The sequence below is a fragment of the Penicillium coprophilum genome (genome assembly GCF_028826855.1).
Source record: "Penicillium coprophilum strain IBT 35676 chromosome Unknown utg000004l_segment0_segment0, whole genome shotgun sequence".
Taxonomy (NCBI): domain Eukaryota; kingdom Fungi; phylum Ascomycota; class Eurotiomycetes; order Eurotiales; family Aspergillaceae; genus Penicillium; species Penicillium coprophilum.
The window spans coordinates 62,986-83,749 of record NW_026622723.1 but is presented as its reverse complement, the minus strand read 5'-3'; the positions used below and the strand labels follow the sequence as shown (position 1 = coordinate 83,749).

Below are 20,764 nucleotides of genomic sequence, written 5' to 3'. Positions count from 1 at the left end.
CCTTTATAACGAACCCCTTTATTACGAATACCTGGTTATTACGATCGGAAATCGGTGCTTCAATTAATCCACCATACTAATAACGAATTTACCCCTTTACTGCGAATTTCGTTCCTTCATCAATCCTACCATACTAAATTCGCTATATCCAGGTATTACATACTCACCTTTTAACCAATCAAAATGCCTCGCCGCGCTATCCCTACCTCCGAAAAGATCGCTCTCCGAGAGTACCGTCGAAACAATACCCTGTTATCCAATAAACAGCTTGCTCAGTGGTTCCAACAAACCTACAATCATTGTCTATCACCCTCAACAATCTCTGAGATCCTTTCCTCCCGATATTGTCACCTTGACGACGAGCTTTCGAAGCATCAACTTAGTGCTAAGCGGACCCGAATCGCTAAGTGGCCGGAGCTCGAAAAAGCGCTTATCCATTGGGTAAAGCTCGCTGAGAATCATATCCCTATAACCCAAGAGGTTATACGTGAGAAGGCACGCTTCTTCTGGGGCTAGCTACCAATGTATGAAGGTATTCCTATACCTTCATTCAGTAATGGCTGGCTTACTAGATTCCAGCACCGTGAATCTATACGAAACCGGTTACACTTTGGGGAGGATGGAAGCACTCCAGAGTCTGCTACTAAAGCTATAATCCCAATTCGGCAGGCTCTTCAATTATATAGCCCTCGGGATATATTTAATTGTGATGAGACTAGCCTTTATTGGAAGCGGGTTCCTGATCGAAGCCTTGCTACCCGATCTTTACCTAGAAAAAAGAAGGAAAAAGCAAGGATCTCAGCACTCTTTTGCTATAATACTGATGGATCTGAGAAGCTAAAACCTTGGTTTATTGGAACGGTAAAGAAGCCCTGTGCCTTTACTTCCTCTTGTGTTAATATAGATAATTTGAATATACAGTGGAAGTGGAATCACAAAGCCTGGATAACTGGAGAGATTTTTGAGGAATAGCTTCGGTGGTTTGATAATCAAATGCTAAATCGCAAGGTAGTGCTTCTTATAGATAACTTCTTAGCACACGAATCTACTATGAAGGCTATTAATACTAGCAATTAACCCCTTCGGAATACCCTAATTATCTAGCTCCCAGCAAATTCTATAAGTCGTTTTCAGCCGCTTGATCAGGGTATTATTCGTACGTGGAAGGTATACTGGAAGCGCCAATAGGTAAGGTTCATTGTGACTGAGTACGATCGTGGTCACAATCCTATAGTATCAATAAATATTCTTCAGGCTATCCAATAGGGTATCCAAGCCTGGGATCTTGATATATCAGCTCTTACAATTAAGAACTGTTATCAAAAAGGCCTTTCAATATCACTTAATAGCCTAGATACTAGTAGTAGTAATACTACTAGTATACCTCAAATAGAGATTCAATCGCTCATTAATAATATATCTTCTGATATACGTGTGATACAGGCTTGGATTCCAAACCCAATGGATATTGAGAACTTCTTGAACCCAGTGGATAAACTTGTTGAGGACGATTTAGCTACCATTGATGACGTTGTACTCAATGAGTTCCTTCCGGAGGTTAATGAGGATGAAATTGAGGATCAAAAGGCGCGGATTCTGTATAGTGAAGCTATTCAGGCTTTGAAAACCCTATGTTTATATGAAGAGCAGCAGGATCAGGGTGAAACCTATCTAATTAATGCTCTTCATAAACATGAAAGGGTACTGGAGGTCAGGAGAATAGGGGAGCAAAAGCAGAGGGATATCAGAAGCTATTTTGGAGTATAAATTTGTATATAGACCAGATATATATATGGGGACCTGGATTTAACGAAAACCTGGATTTAACGAATATTTGGCCCTGTCTCAATTGATTCGTTATAAAGGGGGTTTACTGTAATCAGATATCGATTCTCGATTCTGGGGAAAAATTAAAATATGATGTCATTTTCGTGTCTTTTTTCCCCCCTCAGCGAATTGTGCGCTATCGGGTGCTCTGAGAGAAAGGCCGGGGAGATCGAATACCCCAGCATAACCGGTGGTCCTAGCGGCCATGCAGCGGCCGAATTGATTGGTGAAAGAGAACTATGGACGAAACAACTCGGAATGTGCAAATCTTTCCCACCCGAAACCATTATTAACACACATACTGCATAGGTGTGGATACATACGGGAGCCTGTGAAAGCCATGAGTTTTCGATCTTGGGCCCTCATCCTAGTTGATGATCTTCCGAGGTCCTTGAGTTTCGGCTGGCAACGGGTTTCTCTAGGCAAAGCATATTGTGCAATGACACAGGGCTTAATTCGCCAAGTCAACATATTTGCCATGGCTGCTGGGAATGACTGTCAGCCCCAGATGCCCAGACTCTGGTGCGACCATGCCGGAGCCAAGAGAGGCAAAGTCGAAGCATTCAGAAAAAGAAAGGGTGTGATAGCTGGTCGATAGTGAATTCTTGGCTTTAATCTTCCCCCTTTTTTCGGCCAAGACATGTGAAGCTATCTAGCATGTTTTGGGGTTCTCCTTTATGGGTTTAATGGGCGATAATCGCGGGGAGTGGCTTGTCTGCATGACCGCGCATCCACTACCCCCCGGCCCAGAGATGATGTGCTGAATGCGCTGGATCGGCATGATTCGGACCCATCATTGATACAGCATGCCCCTCATTCTCCAAGGTTCCTCTTGGCTTATCTCGGTCTGGGCTATATAAGTGAGGTCGAAACTCCCAAAAAATTCTCACTTTCATCCAAACTCTTCCATCTACAGCTCTATATTCCACACTCAGATCCCGTCTTTAACCGAGTTCCTTCTTCCACATACAAAGCCCAAGAAGATTTTTCTTTTTTAATCTCAGAATGTACACTTATACTCCCACCCACCGTTTCCTGGTCCTCTCTGCCACTGAGTCTGGCCCTTACAATCCTGCCAACAAGTTCCTTGTCTTATCTCCTCTTGAATCTGGCCCGGATCCCCGCGTCTGGGAAGAAGAGTCCCAGACTGAGTCCAGCTCAATTGAGGAGAGTCCTGTGCTGGCTCCTGTCAGCCGTGCCCGCACCAATAGCTCTCTTTCTACCAACTCTTCCGCATCCCTCAGCGATCTTACGGCCACCCTTCCTAGTGGCTTCCTCTACCTTGGTCATGGAAAAAAACAGCACTAGGCGCTCTATCACCGACCCGCCTGGTCGCTTTGGTCTTCTTTTCTCATTCATATCTCACGACATATCACCATCACAGTAACTGATGCATTATTGAGCTCATCACAAATCATTTTGCTTTCTTTCGCAATCATCAAATCAATGGAGCGACTCCAATCTGGAAGTTTGCGTCACCTCATCATGGGGAAGGACAGGAAAATCAATAGGGGTGTTTTTTTTTTTTTTTGGCGCTTTCAAATTACTATGTTTTCCATTCAAAATTTGTCTACATTACTACTACCTCTTTTGCTTCTGGGAAGCACACGTATTGCCCCATTCGGCAGGCTAGCAATCAATGAACTCTTCAACCCGTCCGCGTGATTCTCTTGCACTCCATTTTTGCCACTGAAGTTTGCCTATTATGCAGCCCGCCTGACCGAACTACAAAGGTTGGACGGGGTAGAGGGATCTCCATCCCGCCGGACGCGAGGAGGGGTCCCTAAATGCTTGCCAAGTGCTGCCAAGATGATGATTTTCCGCCAAGCCTTGTGTAATCTGATACTCCCGCCTTGGCCGGGAGGACAGGGATGGACATTTATCGCGGACCATGTTCCACGGCCTAGGCAACAGTGTCCATTGTACTCCGTACGCCTGCGAATGTTGCATACACCAACTAGCACCTATTTTTGGGGCATTGCCAACCTTGCCAAGCCTCCCTGTTGCCAATCTTACTGCGACAGCTTATCAGTCTGCAATCATTATTTTTTTTGTTTTAATTCTCTCCTTGCACGTTGATTGCTTTCATGCATTAGATTGGCGTAGAAAACAAGATAATTGCAGGGATGTTCTTTTTGTGTTTTCCCCCGGTGAAGAGTCCCCATTCCCCCTTTTACCCCTCGGCTTATCATTTACTCTTCCCCACACGTTTCTCCGGTGAAGAGGGTCCCTTTATAGTGCCATTTTTAGCCTACTCGATAGCTCCGGCTTACTTTAAATTGCCCGTGTTCAATTAGAGGAGCCACATGACATATTTTATACGAGGTGGACTTGTAAACAGGATAATTAGCCGAGTCGGTTTTCGGATTCCGAGACCAGAACTAGGTATTACCTATCTACTCCGTACGGAGTACGGAATACGGAGTGCGGAATACGGAGTGCGGAGTACGGAGTGAATACTTAAGACTTAGGCTAGCACTAAGGTTCTCACCGGCCGATTGCTAATCCCACTGGCTCTGTATGTAATACGGAGTATGTTGTAGATCTGTGACACTATGTGCTTTGCTCTTAGTAGCCCCCTCCCCCCCTTTCTTAATATGGCTTCGTCCATGAACTTCGACCAGACTTTACGTGGTTCGTTTTGAATATGCTTAGGAGGTGTCCTAATTTGACTTGGGAAAATATTGTCCGTTCATACTACATATGGTTCCAGGTCGCTGATTTTTGAGAAAGGGGCAATGAGTGTGTTCCGCCTTCGGTGTCTCAAGATATAGTCCGAGGACATTGTGTATCTTTTTCCTATCTATTTACTGGTCATAAAATTACTAAATTAAGAGCAGCAAGAATAGTTGGCCGCTTATGCGGCCTTGTGATGTATCTCTAGTGGTCTTTTCGGTGATTTTCTCGGATATTCTATTCAGATGCCTTGTTTGGACATGTTTTATCCCTCTACTCGGATTTACAGATACTTGGATGGCAGATAGAAAGCGGTAGGATGCATATTTTGTGAAAGCGACTTTTCTATGTATAATCTTTGACTTCGCGATTTCCTCCCCTTGTCATCACCTATTCTACGAGCTCTACCTCGATTCAAACAGACCATTGGCGTCAGAAAGTCTGCCATCTCTGTCCTGTCACACTGCAGTAACAAGACCCTGCTCACGAGTCTTTTCTGGCCAAGTACTCAGATAGCTGGCTCATGGCACCAAGCATAAGCATGATTTGACCTTTAATTCCATGCTAACTGCAATATCCTCATTGGAAGTTTGACATCCACCCAAATACTCAAGCGTCGATTATGGCGCATTCTCACCTAGATAAACTTCCGCAGACCATACCCGAAGAGCGAAGACAGGGGCGGTGTCCAAGCCATACTCCCACATGAACATAATGTCCCTACGAGAGATATCAATCGCACATGCCACTAGTCCCAACATCCGGTGTAGCAGAAAAACTTGTCTCAAAGCATGCTTGTCCGTCGCATCGCGAAGCGCAAGACTTCCGTTTTCTGGATGCCCCAGAAATAACGCCCCGATCACAGTAATTTACACTACATCCCCGATACAAGAACTACCACTCAACAGAAGGAATTTGATAATATAATTTGTAGTCTAGTTCCAGGCGTCCATTTGCAAAAGAAATAGTCACATCAGGTCCCGTTTGTGGCAGATTTGCTGGAACCAGTATGACAATGCGGTTCACAGAGGAGCCGAAAGCAAGGACCAGAAATAAATGCCGGGGGATGTCTTTCATCTACTCCGACGTGCTCCCATCCATGAATAACCCCTCCAACTACTTACAATATAGCATCCCCGAAAGACCGGACTGTATCAACTTATATTGTATATCACAAGTCGAATCTTAATCAAAGAGCGAATCATTTTGCGTGCACAAAACTGCATTGTCGAGATAGTCCAGTGAGAATGCCACATGGGTGCATGCCTTGGGGTATCTTGGATAGTTTCTTGGATAATGTGCAGTGTTTAATGTGAGTATCAATCTGAAGGACCGCTTATACGCTTAAAGCTCTGATGATAGTAGCTAGGGCCTATGTTGTAGGGCAGAATCATCAAAATTATATATATTGAAGTATTCAACGCAGTATGGTCGTGGTATCGACAGGATATAAAGGACCCATCTATGTCTTTATGTAAATCACATCAACTACAACAAGATATTATAAATTGATGTCAGACATATATATCTTATGTCGTAGGTCCCAATGTCTACTGTCATTTATCTCGCGCGCATCTTGGCACGAAACATGCTATTCTGAGCTACTACCAAGCGGGCGACCCCGCGATTCCTACCAAGCGAGGCAGGGCGCGGTTGACATTGAAAGAAATTGGATATATCAGCCTGAATCTGACTGCAGATCTAGGAACTACATACACTTACGACGTTGTCATCGTGACTTAATAAAAGTGGTGTGGGGGGTTTTATGATCCCTGACACGGGTTGGTTTCAGCCTATGATGACTCTCAGGGTTATCGAATGAGAACTGAATACCGGGAACGAGCCTCGATACTGGTTAGACACCCACCTTCGCTTGCGCAATGGGTGATAAACCGAGACGAAGTTGTTACACTTGTAATTGTACCATTGCGAGACGCATATACTGTGTTAGAAAGAATAACTAGTTAGTTAGTTAGTTAGTTAATTTACTGTTGATTACTTAATCCGTCGGAGGCACATGTACAACATAATTAGTTCTATAACGATAATACAGGTTGATGGGGCGATGGGCCTCTGAAGTCATTGAAAGATGGTATGATCTCGGACGATGATTATGGTGGCGACATTGTTGTTACTGATGGGACAGAACCCGAAATAATCCCGATAGAACGCTGTCTTGTAGCTTACACTAAGAAATGGCGTAGTTTCATGTTCGAACGGACATGACGGACTCCGAGCCTCGGAGGTTTCATGCTCGGAATACGCGGGTCTGCAAATAATAGATTATTTTGCATATTACCTTCGAGTAAAATAAGATAACTAGTCATTATACAACATAGGTATTGTTACTGTTCCCAAATTTGAGAAAGGCGGTGTACTCGACGCTAGAGAGATGGAAGTTCGGCCCAATTGCTTCTGCCGCGTTTCTAGCGCCAAAGCCAAGACGTGTTCTGAGACTTGCCACTGTGGTCAAGTTTCCTGGGATTTGGGAGATCGACCATAGAATACATCTTTATCATTAGATAAAAGACTTGATTAGTGCAATATATATACACATATAGATATACACACATATATATAGATATATATAATCTAAAGAGGTACCATGAAGTGTTACAACATAAAAGGCATAGCCGCTCAGATCTCTTATCTGAGATCCCCCCCTTGCAGATGACCCCGGATTTTACAGGGTATCTGAGTTTACGGAGCGCCTCTCTTGATATTCAGATCTATTGACCTTCCCAATGGAAGTGACTAGAAAGCGAAAATCTGCTAGTCACAGGGGAGAAAAGCTCGACATTGGCAGGGCATGTTGGCTGCTTCACTCACGAAGATCTCGAGACATGGTGACATTCTGGGAGAATTGGTAGAACCCATTGCGGTCAACATGATCCAGTTATCCTACTTGTTCAGAGCATCAGGAGATATTATCCCCCAAAAATATCATCATCGATTCGGGATGTCGGCGATTTCCCTATAGCCCTGGAGCCCCGGGGCCGGTCAATTCAACCAAATTAGTCATAAGATACAGTACACTAGCCGTTTCAGGTTCAGTACATTACCGATCATGACGTTCGCATCCTGCAAGCGGTGTGTAGTAGTAAACATTCTTGACTGGCTGTTATACTTCAGTATATGTCTACGCTTTTAGGCCTCGATCCAGTGATAGTCGGAGATCTACAAACAATGCTATACTATCGAAATCCATTTCAAGGGCTCGGGGCCAAGATCCGCTAAACGGTCACGTGGGTAAATACCGTAACAGCGCTTGTCCCAACCCGGAAGTCTTGCCATCTCATACCCCGTCTTCATGAGCCCTTGCCCCTGCTGTTTCTCGACTTATCACTATTCGATTGTACTACTCTCCTTATTCTGATCCCTGACCCCCTAGTCTTCAGAGTATTAAAAAAAAACACACGGGAAGCTGCACTCCTTCAAGTGACTCGACAACTTTCTGCCAAAGCGGGACATCATCCGAGGGTGGACTCCTGCGTGTGAACCCGCCCAAAAACCGCCCATCCACTCAAAAGTCCACTCATCGAGGGGCACTGATTGTCTCCAAGTCGCATTCTTTATTCTTTTCGGATTTTATCTGTGTGAGCTTCGCGCTTCAACGCCGGACTCGAAGAAACCCTGTCATTCATAAGCCCCTCGGGTTTTGGCGTGACATCGCGCAAGACCAGACAGGGAACTAGGATATCGATTCGTCTTACCTCGACTTGAAATTCTCATTATTTTTGACCAAGGATTGATACTAGCAGTTCGTCACCATGACTGGCTCTACGCCCATTGATATTTCCACTCGGCAGACGACCTCGGTGTCGCCCCCGGGTCAGCAGGCGTCTAACCTGACCTCGGCGCTGCAAAGAGCGGGCAACGGCGAGCGGACAGGGAGCTTTTCCCACCTTTCCGGAGGAGGACTCGGCGTATTCAAAGCCCCACCACCTCGTAAGGATTCGATCGGCGCAGCCACAGCACAATGGGGGAACGGGACGAAACCTATCTCCATGTCGGGATCTCACCGTGACAAAGGTCGCCGTGAGTCGCTCGCAGGAAGCTTGGTGGGTGGTATGAGCTGGGGTGGTGTATCCGTCGGTAGTTGGATACGTGATGAGTGAGTGGCCTGTTCGGACCTAGAAGCCGTGGGGGGAGGGAAACCGCCCACCGTGTGTTGCTATTGTCGCACTGCATCGAGAGCTGACCAAGGAAAAATTTCCGCAGTATCATAATGACTGGCACCTCACCATTTACCTTCCAGTCACCATCTTTCCATTCCTCATCGTATCTCCCGAAGCTGGAAGCGAATTTTATGCGAGACTTTTCGTGCTGCGGTGTGACGTTACCGACCCTCCATGACCTATTACAACACTACGAAGAAGCCCATGCGACCAAGTCACCCAATCAAGGCCACCGGCCGAGCCAGGGTGAAAATCGAGCTGCCTTGGCGGCTGCCGCAATCGCACAGCAACAGAACCAACAGCATGGCAGCCAAGGGCGTGGCTTGCAGCCCGACCGGACCCTGGACATGCAGCGCAAATTGGGCCAGAATCCATCGCCATTGCATCACGCAGATCTAGACACAATAGACGACATGGAGTTGGACGATGCCCTGGGAGACGGAGATGGATCAGGCTCGCAGATGTTCTCTTCTCAGCTGCATGACGGTGGACAGGGCGGGTATGGTAACTCCAACCAGCAGCAATTAAATCTGGGTATGCTTCCAAGCCACCAAGGATTCAGCACACCCTCGCAACCTGGTACACCGATCGGATCTGGACGACCTCTTTCATTGCAGAACAATCCAACCGTCTCTTCCGTCAACACTCCAACTTTGATGGCCAACCCACTCCAAAATTCGCAATTTCGAAATACGCCCGATTCATCTGGTCCAGGGACCCCGGCCGAAATCGATGAAAGTATGATGGGTGGATTTGGCGATCTCAGTATGCAGAATAACACCATGGGCCAAAATCAGAATCAGTTTGGCCGATTCAACGGGAACAATAATGACATGGTCGATCTCTGTATTGACGAGCCGGCCAAGCGGCTGTTTAGCCCCAGTGGGGGCATGGGCTCGCCCAACGCCCACTTTAAGCTCAGTGGAGCTCAATATGGCCCGAATAGCGATATTGCACGACGGATCCGCGAACAACAGTTGCTGGCTGGTGTCCCCGACACCACCGTTATTCTTCCCAACGAAGAGCCCAAGCCGTTCCGCTGCCCCGTCATTGGCTGCGAGAAGGCATACAAGAACCAAAACGGACTGAAATACCACAAAGCTGTAAGTTTCGACTTGATACTCCACCCATCCGTCTTAATTTTCTAACTCTCTCCTTTCTTTCCAGCATGGCCACAACAACCAACAACTTCATGACAACGCTGACGGCACGTTCTCAATCGTCAACCCGGAGACGTCAGCCCCATACCCCGGCACGCTTGGCATGGAGAAGGAAAAGCCCTACCGCTGCGAGGTGTGCGGCAAGCGATACAAGAACCTGAACGGACTCAAATACCATAAATCGCACTCGCCACCTTGCAACCCGGACTTCCAGCTCGGAGGTCGCAACCTCGCCCTCGGCGGTGGAGTCATGCAAGGGCAGAACATCAATGTTGCTGGAGCTGGCCTCCCCGGAATTGGCGAAGAAGGCCTTATGTGAACCCGTGAACAGATATGTCATTATGTCCATACATAATTCCAGCTAATTGACGCGAATGATCTCGACGGCCTTCGGAGGTGAGAGCACTCTCCTTCACACACGATGTCATGATTTGAATTGGGTCCGGTGACTTTGGAGTTATTGCTTTTCTTTTTCTCTCTTCGAAAATTGTTCTCCCTGGTTTACTTATCGGCTGGGTTTTGTGGCACCCTTTTTTGCTTTTCGTTCTGCTGTCTGGTAGATCCTACTGGCATGGTCGTTTTACCTCCCCACTTGATATCCCTCACCGTTTCCAGATTCCATTTACTTGGCCTGGTAATAGAGCAATTCCTGAGCGATCAAGACCAAGATCAATACCCTCAGCAAAGAGCTGTCTAGAAGAAACTGTTCGCACTTGCCTGCTTTCTCTTTCTCTGTTCATCATGTTTTTGCTTCACCATACGGCATTCGCGTCTACCATGGGAGACAAACTAGGGGAATCGGATATTCCTCGAAACCTCTTCCCGTCCTGTTATTCCTCTGTTTTACTGCGTGCTAGCAAGGACTAGCTTTTTGTGCCTTGTCCCGCGTTCGCACCCCCATTCACTGCGTTCAGTGTCTCCTCATATGCCCCTTCCAACAACGACAGTCGCTCGCCCGCAAGTTCCGTAAAGCCCTGAGTATCTGGAACCACCACAAAAACAGTTGGCGAAAACGGGATTTGGCCATGTTTGACTGGAATCATATCCGAGGTACAGGGTTCTGGGAGCGGTTACTCTTCTCCCCTCTTTCACACCCAGTCGGTGTTCGCTTTTCCTCCCTGCGTCTCATCCTACATAAGGATTGGACAGGTACTGGATCTGGGATCTGGAAATCTTAAAAGTGCGGTTTCTTGGCGTCGGATCATTGTAGATATGGACCTTTTTTTTGATACGATTTGGCTCTTTTTGCCATTGTCATTTATCTTCTTTTTTACCCCCTGTCTTGCTATTCATTCATTTTCTTGGTTTAAATTTTGATGATTTTTGTTATTGTAGATCCGGATTTTGGACATGGTAGACCAATCGGCTTTTTAGCACCTACTATCCCAATTAATGGCATACTGTTCAAGCCGAAAACAGATGATTGGTGTAATACTAAGTCTAGTGGAAGTCCACAGGTTGTTCAGAATCATATTTTCATTGATGCTTATTTTGCAACTAGCAAGATCTCGGTCTTTCAGTCTAGTACAAAACCAACCTTGAAGGTATGGCAGGGAGCAAGGAAAAGCAAAAGAGAAAAAAAAGCAGAATCCCATCCTCACTTGTAAGCGCCGTGAGCCACTGAAAGCTCAAAATCAAAGAAAAAGCATAGTAAAGACCCGTTGCTGACCATGTCGATATTTGGGGAGTGAGAATCATGAGAAATATTTCGCTTGTACAAACCGTTTCGAGAGCGTGACTGAAAAGACGTAGGGATTGGTTTTCGTTTGTGTCATGGGAGAGAGAGCACATGATGAGCAGAAAAAAATGTTACAGAACGAGGAAAGAGATGTCGTCAATGGAAACCGGAAGATGGATTGGGAAGAAAAGGAGTAATGGCGTCGTTTAGACTACCACTCGAATTCACCTTGGCCCTTGTGGAAGACATATCTAGTTGGGTTAGTATAAGCATAGCGTGGCAGGATGTGATAACTTACTCTTTGCCACCAGTGGTCAGGATGCCATCCTTCAAGGTGCACTTCCACTTGTTCTTCACCCGCTGAACCTTGTCGTATGTGCAAAGCATGACCTGGCCCTCCGACTCATCTGCGTCATGATCATCTGCAACAAGGTCATCTGGATCATCCAGGTCCGAATTGATGGCGTCTTCGTCTTCCTCTTTGACGTCGTCTTCTCCGCCATCGAACTGGCCAGTGACGCGAGGGGCAGATGAGGTTGACTCGGTAGTTTTTTGGCCGAGGGGTGCGGTGAGAGCCACACGGCGAGCGACCTTGGAAGAGGACTCATGCTCTTCCAAAGGACGAAGGAGACCTCCACCCTCATACTGAGACATGCGCTGCTTGAGGTGCTCGCGTAGAAGTCGGTCACCTTCGCCACTCTCGGCAGCTGCTCTGCGGCGTGCTACCTCTGCCTTCCAGTCCGCAATTGGGTCATCACCTCCACCATCGGTTTGTCCAGGACCCATGTGTGGGTAGTTCTGTTCTTGTTTGATTGGTGGCATTTGCCCGTGGGCATTGGCGTGCATCTGTGGATATCCTTGTCCACCTTGGGCCTGGGCTTGCATTTGGTGGACGGAGTTAGCGGCTGCGGCCCCGTATTTCTGGTGAAGCGCATTTGCAGCACGGTCGCGAGCCGACTGAGGATTGAGACCATGCGGGGGCATGGGGCTAGTCATGTGTGGCATTCCGGGTTGGCCATTAGATCCTGGCTCGGTCTTGATGCGAGGCCCACCCATGGGCATGGCGTGCGAAGGCGCAGCTTGAGGCATTGAAGGCGGGGGAACATATTGTGGCTGGGGAGGAGGTTGTCGGGGGGCATTGGAGGGAACAGTAACTGCGGGAAGGGGAACAGAATGCTGCTGAGGAGGCTGAGGAGTGGGATCCCAGGGGAAATGAGCGACATTCACAGAGGAAAGCTTATGTTGCCAGGTCTGTAGATATAAGAATTAGTCCAAAGTTGCATAATCACCGAATCTTGGCGGTCTAAAAGCGCCTAAGCGGGTAACAGCGGCACATATAAAGGGAAGACTCATAAGCCCCGTGTTCCCCCATAAGCACCTCCCGCACCACCTTCATCCCCGCTTTGGGGCGAGATCCTCCACCAACTTTGGCAACACACAAGCATATAGATAGGAATATGGTACTAACCTCACGCAGATCATGCAGAGTCTGTTGATCAACACCACTTTCCTCGAAGTCGACCTGGGAGGCATCACAGACCTCCTGGATGACCTTCTCGAATACCGCACCCTATGAAGCCATGCTTGTCAGCTCTCAGCTCGGACCAAAGAAACTTTAAAAGATCTCAAGATAATTCAGGAGAAGGCGGTGGTAAACGAAGACCAAAGACTCCGTGCGAGCGACGGCTCAGGATAGACAGGGTTGCCGGGGAAGAGAGTAAAGAGTTAGAGAAATTTGGGACTTACCACTTGCTGGTTGGACATGATTGCTGAGCAAGAACACCTTGATGAGCTGGTGAATGATTATGTGAAAGGAACAGAGAGCAGGCAATACGGCGATTGAAGTGTACGGGGTGATGATAGCTTGACTAGTAAAGTGCTCCGTCGCAACTATCAAGTTGCCGAAATGCTCTCGATCACCACAAATGACGCAATATCAAGCAATTTGTGAACGTGTAGGTTTCACACAAATAGAAAAGAGAAGAAATGCTTTGAAAGTCCAAGCAAGTGCAAATGTCAGAGGGAAAATGAGACGGTGAGTTTCCCGATGGGTTGGCGAAGGTGAAAGTCACGGCTTTGCGATCGAAATCCCACTGTATCCCGGAGGCTTAGTCATCGGTCAACCCACTTCGAAGTACGGAGTAGAAACTTAAGGAATAAACCGAGAGCGGCAAAGATACAGATGAAAGAGAGGTTAGACGAGTAAAATGAATTGATACAGCCGTAAGAATGGCATTTAGGACAATTTGTACAGCCAGCTTACGGAAAAGTAAATACAGAGAGAACAACCACCAGAACGCCAAATTCATCACCGAAAAGAAAACAAGAACCGATGAACCATTACACCGAAATTTATGTCCCAGCCTATCAATGCTTTCAATATGACCATGAACCAGGGTATCCCGAACGAGAAGAAAAGACAGAAAGGAGAATGTGCAAAAGCATCTAGCGGATGGTCATAGACTTTGTCATCTGAGCTTTGCTGCCAACACCACCCTCACGAGCGGAAGAGGCACTGCTACCAGCCTTGCGCTCAAAGATCTTCCAGAACTTCAAGCTTTCGTCGGCAGCAGTGGTGGCCAGCATTTGTCCATCAGGGCTGATAGCACTGTGAAGGACACGAGTCTCGTGAGCAGGGATCTCGACGTTGCGGACCAAAGTTGGGTAACTCCAAATGCTGAGGGAATTGTCGGGGAAGCCGCTAGAGCTGACAATCTCACGGTAGTGGTTGCTCCAACGCAGAGAAGTGACTTGGGAGCCAGTGTCAATGCTGTTGGTACGGGCACCGGTGGTGGTGTTCCAGAAGTGAATGTGACGGTCGTAGGAACCCCCGCCAGTGGCAAGGAGGTTGGATTGCCAAGGACACCAGCTCAGAGCTTTCACAGCGGCACGGTGGTTGGTCTTGGTGAACTTGGGAGCACTCAGGGAGCGAGCATCCCAAATGTTGACGAGATTATCGTTTCCACCAGTGGCGAGCTGAGCGCCATCAGAGCGCCATTCGAGACCGCAGACTTCAGAGGTGTGGGAGACCAGCTCGGCAATCTTGTGCTCCGCGATACGAACATCGTGATTGTAGACTAGGCCACTGCGGGCCCCAGTGGATAGAGTGTGCTTATTCCAGCCCATGACACCGACCCGTGAGTCGTGGCCATACATGCTGCGAAGCTTGGAACCTTCTTCAACATCCCAAATCTGAACCTCACCGGTTCCCAAGCCAACACCAACGTAGGCACCATCACCACTCCACTTCACACTGCTTACGTATGTGTCGGGGGAGGTCTCCAACAGGCAGTTAACAGAGCCAGACTCAGCAGACCACACATAAACGTTCCGCTCGAGACCGATGGCGACCTGGTTGCCAGAGCTCCAGTCGAGCAGATTAAGATAGTAGTCATCCAAAAGACCCGGGGCATCCAAGACCCGTTCGGGTGCAGTTTGAACACGGCGACGGAACTGAGCAGCTGTGGATTTGGCGGGGCGGAGGGGGCGGTTGTATTGAGCACGAAGATCAATAGGCTTCGATGACTCGGGAGGGGGTGGCTTAAAGGCAAGAATGCGAGTGTTCATGTTCACTCCACAAGCTTCAGCCAAGGATGATTTGTAGGCCACGGCATCAGGAGCTGGACGAGTGTAGGTGGAAGGTTCATTGTCATCCAGACCCAAGTTTTCCAAAGCAGCAGTAAGGTCATCATCGGATCCACGAGCACCAATGTCAAAAGCGCTGGCTGCTGAGGCAAGGACCGATGATCCTTCAACTCCACCACTCTTGGGGCGTTGCTTTTCCTCTGGCTTCGCTGCCCCGCTAGTGGCTAGACCCTCGCTTGCGATCCGGTTGGGAATAAAACGGTCACCAGCGTTGTGAGGAATACGCACAGTAGTTTTGCTGGCACGAGCACGAGTAGTAATTTCCCGGCGAGCATGCTCCTTGGACGGAGTGTTCGCTGTTGTCGCGCTTGTGCCGGTCAAAGTCCAGTCCGAGACACCTAGCTCCAAGTGCTTGGGTGACTTGCGGGTGCGGGTGCTGGCGATGTTCGACTTGTTCGTCTTGGGAGAGTTGTGATGAGTGGTGCGGGCAGCTTTCGAGATTGATTTGGCAAAGTGAGCAGAGAGGTTTCCCCCGTATACTGACTTGGCTTGACTGCGGCCACCATCAGACTGGCGAGGAGGAGTGAAGGGTGATGAATGACCGCTTGCGCGAGGGTTAGGCGAAGGACTCAGAGGTATACGACCTCCAGCAGTCTTGGAGGAGAAGAGCCCATGGTGGCTCTTCACAGGAGTGGATGTAGTAACCGAGGCCATAGTAATATATCAGAGTAGATGTACTGGGACTAACCCCGATGGAAGATGCGATACGAATGCAGAGGCCAATGTAAGATTAACCAGCAGAAAAGTAGACAGTTGAAGATAATGAGAAGAGTCAAGATTGAGGGAGGAGGAAAGGGAGGGTTCAGGAGAAAACCGAATAAATAGAAGGTAGCTCCTATGCCTCGTCGAAAAGTATGAGGCTCTCCCCATAGCAACGGTTACCTCAGCTACATAGTACACTAATCCACATTAGGGCTAGTGTCAACATTCGGCGCTTGCCTTCTTTTAGCATTGTCTTGGCATTAAAATCTAATCTTAGGATTGTCGGACTCAGGGACAAAGAAGGTAAGATATTCTATACAGGATATCGTCTTTCATTGACATCAAATGAGAAAAATGTCGTGACCTTCTACCGGTTGCGGAACTAATTCGACCTTTTTTTTCTCGCCACTGGAATGGCACATCCATCTCCTCTTTTCAAATCCCCCACCACGTTCTCTTACCCAGTTCCACCGAGACCCACCACGACTTCTCCCTGCCTGGGGATCTTCGAGGGTCTGTAAGTCGATATCCTGTTGTACTCCTATGGCAATGCAGGACGCCTACCTGTTACCCGCCAGTCAGGGTCGCCGAACCAGCGCGGATTATCGACCCAGCATAAAAAAGGCCCAGGGCCATGTCCCCGCGTGTCTGGTCAATGCCTCGGTGACGTACTGCAGCAATGATCGTATTTATGCGTTCGGAGGTTTTGACCAGTTTACCGATGAAGGTCGACACCCTCCTTCACCTATATTTCAAAATGACACTGATGATTTTTAGTTTACAACCACGTTCTCAGACTCGACTTGAAGACTTTGCAGTGGGAGCTCGTTGACAACTACGGCGATATCCCCGGAGTTCGCATGGGTACTCTCTCTTCTCATTCGTCCATGTTTAATGATTAACACTGACGATAAATTTCATTTTTGATAGGACACACAGCGACACTATATCAAGGCGATAAATTGATTGTGTTTGGAGGCGAAAATGAACATCGCGAATATCTCTCCGACGTCGTCATTCTTGATCTCAACACCTTCACCTGGACACTTCCCGAAATTTACGGCTCGGTCCCGCGCGGTCGAGCCCGCCATGCTGCGGTTATTCACGATGACAAGCTTTTTATTGTGGGTGGAGTGACAGGTGTAGGAGGCGTGACAGTGGAGAAGAATGTGATCTTGGATGACTTGACCTATTTGGATCTACAAACATGGACCTGGTCCCGTACATGGAGCTTCACTGCTCGCTTCGATCATACGGCTTGGGTTTGGGGCACACGACTATGGATATTTGGTGGATTGGGTCCGAACATGGAACGAACAACTGATATCTGGTGGCTCGATCTCAAGGGATCTCCATCGCTGGCCGGAAACGCCACTCCCCAAGGTAGCGTCAACTCCTTGGACGTCAATCTTTCCACGGCTCATCTTCCAGACTCCATCTCTAGCAGCACTCACCAAATGTCTCCCCGCTCCGGAATCTATGCTGCCAACTCAGGCAGTGTGCAGGTACGTAATTTGGGTCGGCGCAAGCCAGTTGCGCCTGGTGCCATATCTTGTCTTAGGTTTGATTCTGGTCCTCATGTTCCCTCCCTCTTTTCTGGCACTCATTTTCATTCATTTGCCTCCGGTGTCCTGCTTGACTTAATTACGCCTTCGGAGACCGTACGGTCGCATGATTGTAACTTGTCGGCCCTAGACCTCAACTCGCTGCGCTGGCAACGACTAGCTGATGGGCAAGAGATCTTCCGGCCCGGCCATCGATGGCACTACTGCACTGTCAATGATACAGGGACCACAGCTTGGCTCTTGGGATGTAGCCTTGATGTCGCAAATGTACCGGGTGGTAGTGACGAAAATCATATGAGTGAAGTCCTGACTATCGACCTGGAGAAGTATGGTTTACTAGGTAACGGTCTGTCGGCAGAACCTCTAGAACAAGGTGCACCGTGGTCATCTGATCAAATGGGCCCGTCTCAGGTGTCCGGGCTTGGAACCGATCTAGCCGCTGTTTTTGACCAACCCCCTGAGTCTGGAAGTGATACGGACTTTGTCATCACCGCAATCCGTGACGATCATGACGGATCCGTATCGGGGAACATGGGGGATACGCCGTCCGTCTCCCCAACCCAGGCTCGGCCGACCTTTGTGGAACAGAACCCCTGGACCTCAGGGCCAATCCATGTCCACCGTATCATTCTGCAGCTTAGGTGGCCACATTTCAGGCGCTTGTACTCCGCCCAGATGGCGGAGTACCACACTAAGCGGATGCACATCCCCGAGCCTTATTCCGTTGTGCGTGCGTTTCTCTATTACCTGTACACAGACAGTATCACCGGCCACCCAGACTCTTGCTCGAGCGCTATCGATGTGGCGGGTATGCTTGTTATGGCCAATCTTTATGACATGCCGAAGCTTCGCCTGCTGTGCGTCAATAGGCTAAGCCAAGAGCTTGATGTAGACAACGCGGCGATCGTCTGGGAGCGTGCCGGACGGACCAATGAACATTGGTTGAAGCGCCGAGCTGGACAGTTTTGCCTGACATACTGGGGTCGCGTGGTCCGAACAGACGGTTTCAAATCCCTCAGCCACCAGAGTCTGATCCAGCTCTGCGAGGTGGTGGATACGGAAGGTCGCATCTTCGCAGGACCTGAATTGGAGATGGTCACATTCGGAGCCGATTGCCTTGACCGAGACAAAAGCTCTCGACTATTGGGATCTAGTACAGATGAGATGTCCGAGGTTGATGGGGATGAAGGGATGGAGATGTCATGACACGAATGGGGCACGCATTATGATCCGGAGTTCTTGGCGAGGATTTTATTATTTATTTGCACATTTTTGTAACACATTGGGAATGTACAGATTCTTTTAGAGATCGGCCCGTCTAACCGGGCCATATGAGCCCATTCGTCGCCAGCCGAGGTGGAGCCTTTCGACGTTCTTGACGCGGACACAACTCCGGATCGCGGAGGTCATTCCTGTCACGATAAGGAATCTCTTCACTGTTGTCTCACACTGTGGGGGTTTCAACAAAAATATTAAAAAATGTCGAAAGTATTTAAATATCTATCGGTGCTCGAATTCGAAGTTTGGTTGATATCCGGCTTCTACAGCTATTCCTTTGACACTTGATTTCACCATGGGATCTACCGAGCAATCCACTCTTCCTGCAGATTTCCTCTGGGGCTTCGCAACGGCCGCATACCAGATTGAGGGAGGTGCCAATGAAGATGGTCGTGCCCCGTCAATTTGGGATACATTTTGCAAGATTCCTGGCAAGATTGCGGGCGCGGGAACTGGAGATGTAGCTTGCGACTCTTATCACCGGACACACGAGGATATCGCATTGTTGAAAGAATGCGGTGCTCAGGCATACCGATTCTCCCTGTCATGGTTCGTGTTTCTGTGTTGTTTTGAAGCTTCGATTTTGAAGTTGCTAACCTTGGCATACCGAAACGTATAGGTCACGCATTATCCCTCTCGGCGGTCGGAACGATCCAATCAACAAGAAAGGCCTACAGTTCTACCAGAAGTTCGTGGATGACCTGATTGAGGCAGGCATTACTCCCATGATCACCCTCTTCCACTGGGATCTGCCCGAGGAGCTCCACAAGCGCTATGGTGGACCTCTCAACAAGGAGGAATTCGTTGCTGATTTCGCGCACTATGCCCGCGTGGTGTTCGAGGCCTTTGGATCCAAGGTCAAGTACTGGATTACTTTCAACGAGCCTTGGTGCATCAGTGTTCTTGGATACAACAATGGTTCCTTCGCCCCGGGCCACACAAGTGATCGCACCAAGAGCCCGGTGGGAGATAGCTCGACTGAGCCGTGGATTGTCAGCCACAGCTTGCTAGTCGCCCACGGAGCTGCCGTGAAGATCTACCGCGAGGAATTCAAAGAACGGGACGGTGGTGAGATTGGTATTACGCTGAACGGTATGTTCTATTTTGCCCCACGCGCAGGCAAAGCCTTTGCTAAACAAATTATCAAATAGGTGACTGGGCCGAGCCCTGGGATGCTGAAAACCCAGCCGACGTGGAAGCCTGTGATCGCAAGATCGAGTTCGCCATCTCATGGTTCGCTGACCCGATCTATCATGGCAAATACCCGGACAGTATGATCAAGCAACTTGGCGACCGCTTGCCAACCTGGTCACCGGAGGATATTGCCCTTGTCAAGGGCAGCAATGACTTCTACGGTATGAACCACTACTGTGCGAACTTCATCCGTGCCAAGACCGGAGAGGCAGATATCAATGACATCGCGGGTAACCTGGAGCTCTTGCTCGAAGACAAGAACGGCGTCAGTGTTGGACCTCTCACACAATCGCCTTGGTTGCGACCATCTGCTATTGGATTCCGGAAACTGCTCAAATGGCTCAGTGAGCGTTATGGATATCCCAAGATCTATGTCACCGAGAACGGTACTAGTGTCCTGGGCGAGAACGATATGCCCCTTGAGGAGTTGCTCAACGATGAGTTCAGAGTGCAGTATTTCCGGGATTACATTGGTGCTTTAGCAGATGCATATACCCACGACGGTGTCAACGTGCGGGCTTACATGGCTTGGAGTCTTATGGAGTATGTTTGGACCTTGGCCCCGCGTTAATTCTGATATAACATTTGACTAACTTCTTTACAGCAACTTCGAATGGGCTGAGGGCTACGAGACCCGCTTTGGTGTCACTTTTGTCGACTATGAGAACGACCAGAAGAGAATTCCAAAGAAGAGTGCCAAGGAGATTAGCCAAATCTTCGATCGTTTGATTGAGAAGGCATGAGATGGATGCTGTTCCGATTGATGTTTATGCCGGTGGAATCCGGCGACTATTATGATACCTGGACTCTGTACGAAGTTTTCGAATGCACATGATGTTTTATTTTTCTAGTCACGCCATG

At 48.5% G+C, this 20,764-nt stretch overlaps 9 protein-coding genes across 9 annotated transcripts; 6 read left to right on the top strand and 3 right to left on the bottom strand.

The window, feature by feature from the left end:
* Positions 1-183: 183 nt before the first annotated feature.
* Positions 184-655, top strand: N7500_004416 (uncharacterized protein; the record flags this gene model as incomplete). Its single annotated transcript, XM_056675562.1, has 2 exons — positions 184-487; positions 555-655. 2 exons carry the CDS (start codon positions 184-186, stop codon positions 653-655), a joined length of 405 nt encoding a protein of 134 aa, XP_056530562.1.
* An 806-nt stretch (positions 656-1,461) lies between these two features.
* On the top strand, positions 1,462-1,767 carry N7500_004415 (uncharacterized protein; the record flags this gene model as incomplete). The annotated part of the gene is made up of 1 exon (XM_056675561.1): positions 1,462-1,767. One exon carries the CDS (start codon positions 1,462-1,464, stop codon positions 1,765-1,767), a length of 306 nt encoding a protein of 101 aa, XP_056530561.1.
* A 1,065-nt stretch (positions 1,768-2,832) lies between these two features.
* On the top strand, positions 2,833-3,135 carry N7500_004414 (uncharacterized protein; the record flags this gene model as incomplete). The annotated part of the gene is made up of 1 exon (XM_056675560.1): positions 2,833-3,135. The coding sequence occupies one exon, from the start codon at positions 2,833-2,835 to the stop codon at positions 3,133-3,135; it is 303 nt and encodes a 100-aa protein (XP_056530560.1).
* Positions 3,136-8,273: 5,138 nt separating this feature from the next.
* On the top strand, positions 8,274-10,160 carry N7500_004413 (zinc-coordinating transcription factor SFP1; the record flags this gene model as incomplete). Its single annotated transcript, XM_056675559.1, has 3 exons — positions 8,274-8,617; positions 8,725-9,784; positions 9,849-10,160. The coding sequence occupies 3 exons, from the start codon at positions 8,274-8,276 to the stop codon at positions 10,158-10,160; spliced, it is 1,716 nt and encodes a 571-aa protein (XP_056530559.1).
* Positions 10,161-10,704: 544 nt separating this feature from the next.
* On the bottom strand, positions 10,705-10,884 carry N7500_004412 (uncharacterized protein; the record flags this gene model as incomplete). Its single annotated transcript, XM_056675558.1, has 1 exon — positions 10,705-10,884. The coding sequence occupies one exon, from the start codon at positions 10,882-10,884 to the stop codon at positions 10,705-10,707; it is 180 nt and encodes a 59-aa protein (XP_056530558.1).
* Positions 10,885-11,730: 846 nt separating this feature from the next.
* N7500_004411 (transcription initiation factor IIA large subunit) lies at positions 11,731-13,283 on the bottom strand (the record flags this gene model as incomplete). The annotated part of the gene is made up of 4 exons (XM_056675557.1): positions 11,731-11,770; positions 11,818-12,770; positions 12,988-13,089; positions 13,266-13,283. 4 exons carry the CDS (start codon positions 13,281-13,283, stop codon positions 11,731-11,733), a joined length of 1,113 nt encoding a protein of 370 aa, XP_056530557.1.
* Positions 13,284-13,964: 681 nt separating this feature from the next.
* Positions 13,965-15,818, bottom strand: N7500_004410 (WD40 repeat domain-containing protein; the record flags this gene model as incomplete). The annotated part of the gene is made up of 1 exon (XM_056675556.1): positions 13,965-15,818. The coding sequence occupies one exon, from the start codon at positions 15,816-15,818 to the stop codon at positions 13,965-13,967; it is 1,854 nt and encodes a 617-aa protein (XP_056530556.1).
* A 597-nt stretch (positions 15,819-16,415) lies between these two features.
* N7500_004409 (Kelch motif domain protein) lies at positions 16,416-18,637 on the top strand (the record flags this gene model as incomplete). Its single annotated transcript, XM_056675555.1, has 3 exons — positions 16,416-16,593; positions 16,644-16,730; positions 16,797-18,637. 3 exons carry the CDS (start codon positions 16,416-16,418, stop codon positions 18,635-18,637), a joined length of 2,106 nt encoding a protein of 701 aa, XP_056530555.1.
* Positions 18,638-19,004: 367 nt separating this feature from the next.
* N7500_004408 (uncharacterized protein) lies at positions 19,005-20,646 on the top strand (the record flags this gene model as incomplete). The annotated part of the gene is made up of 4 exons (XM_056675554.1): positions 19,005-19,258; positions 19,329-19,801; positions 19,861-20,446; positions 20,508-20,646. The coding sequence occupies 4 exons, from the start codon at positions 19,005-19,007 to the stop codon at positions 20,644-20,646; spliced, it is 1,452 nt and encodes a 483-aa protein (XP_056530554.1).
* Positions 20,647-20,764: the final 118 nt, after the last annotated feature.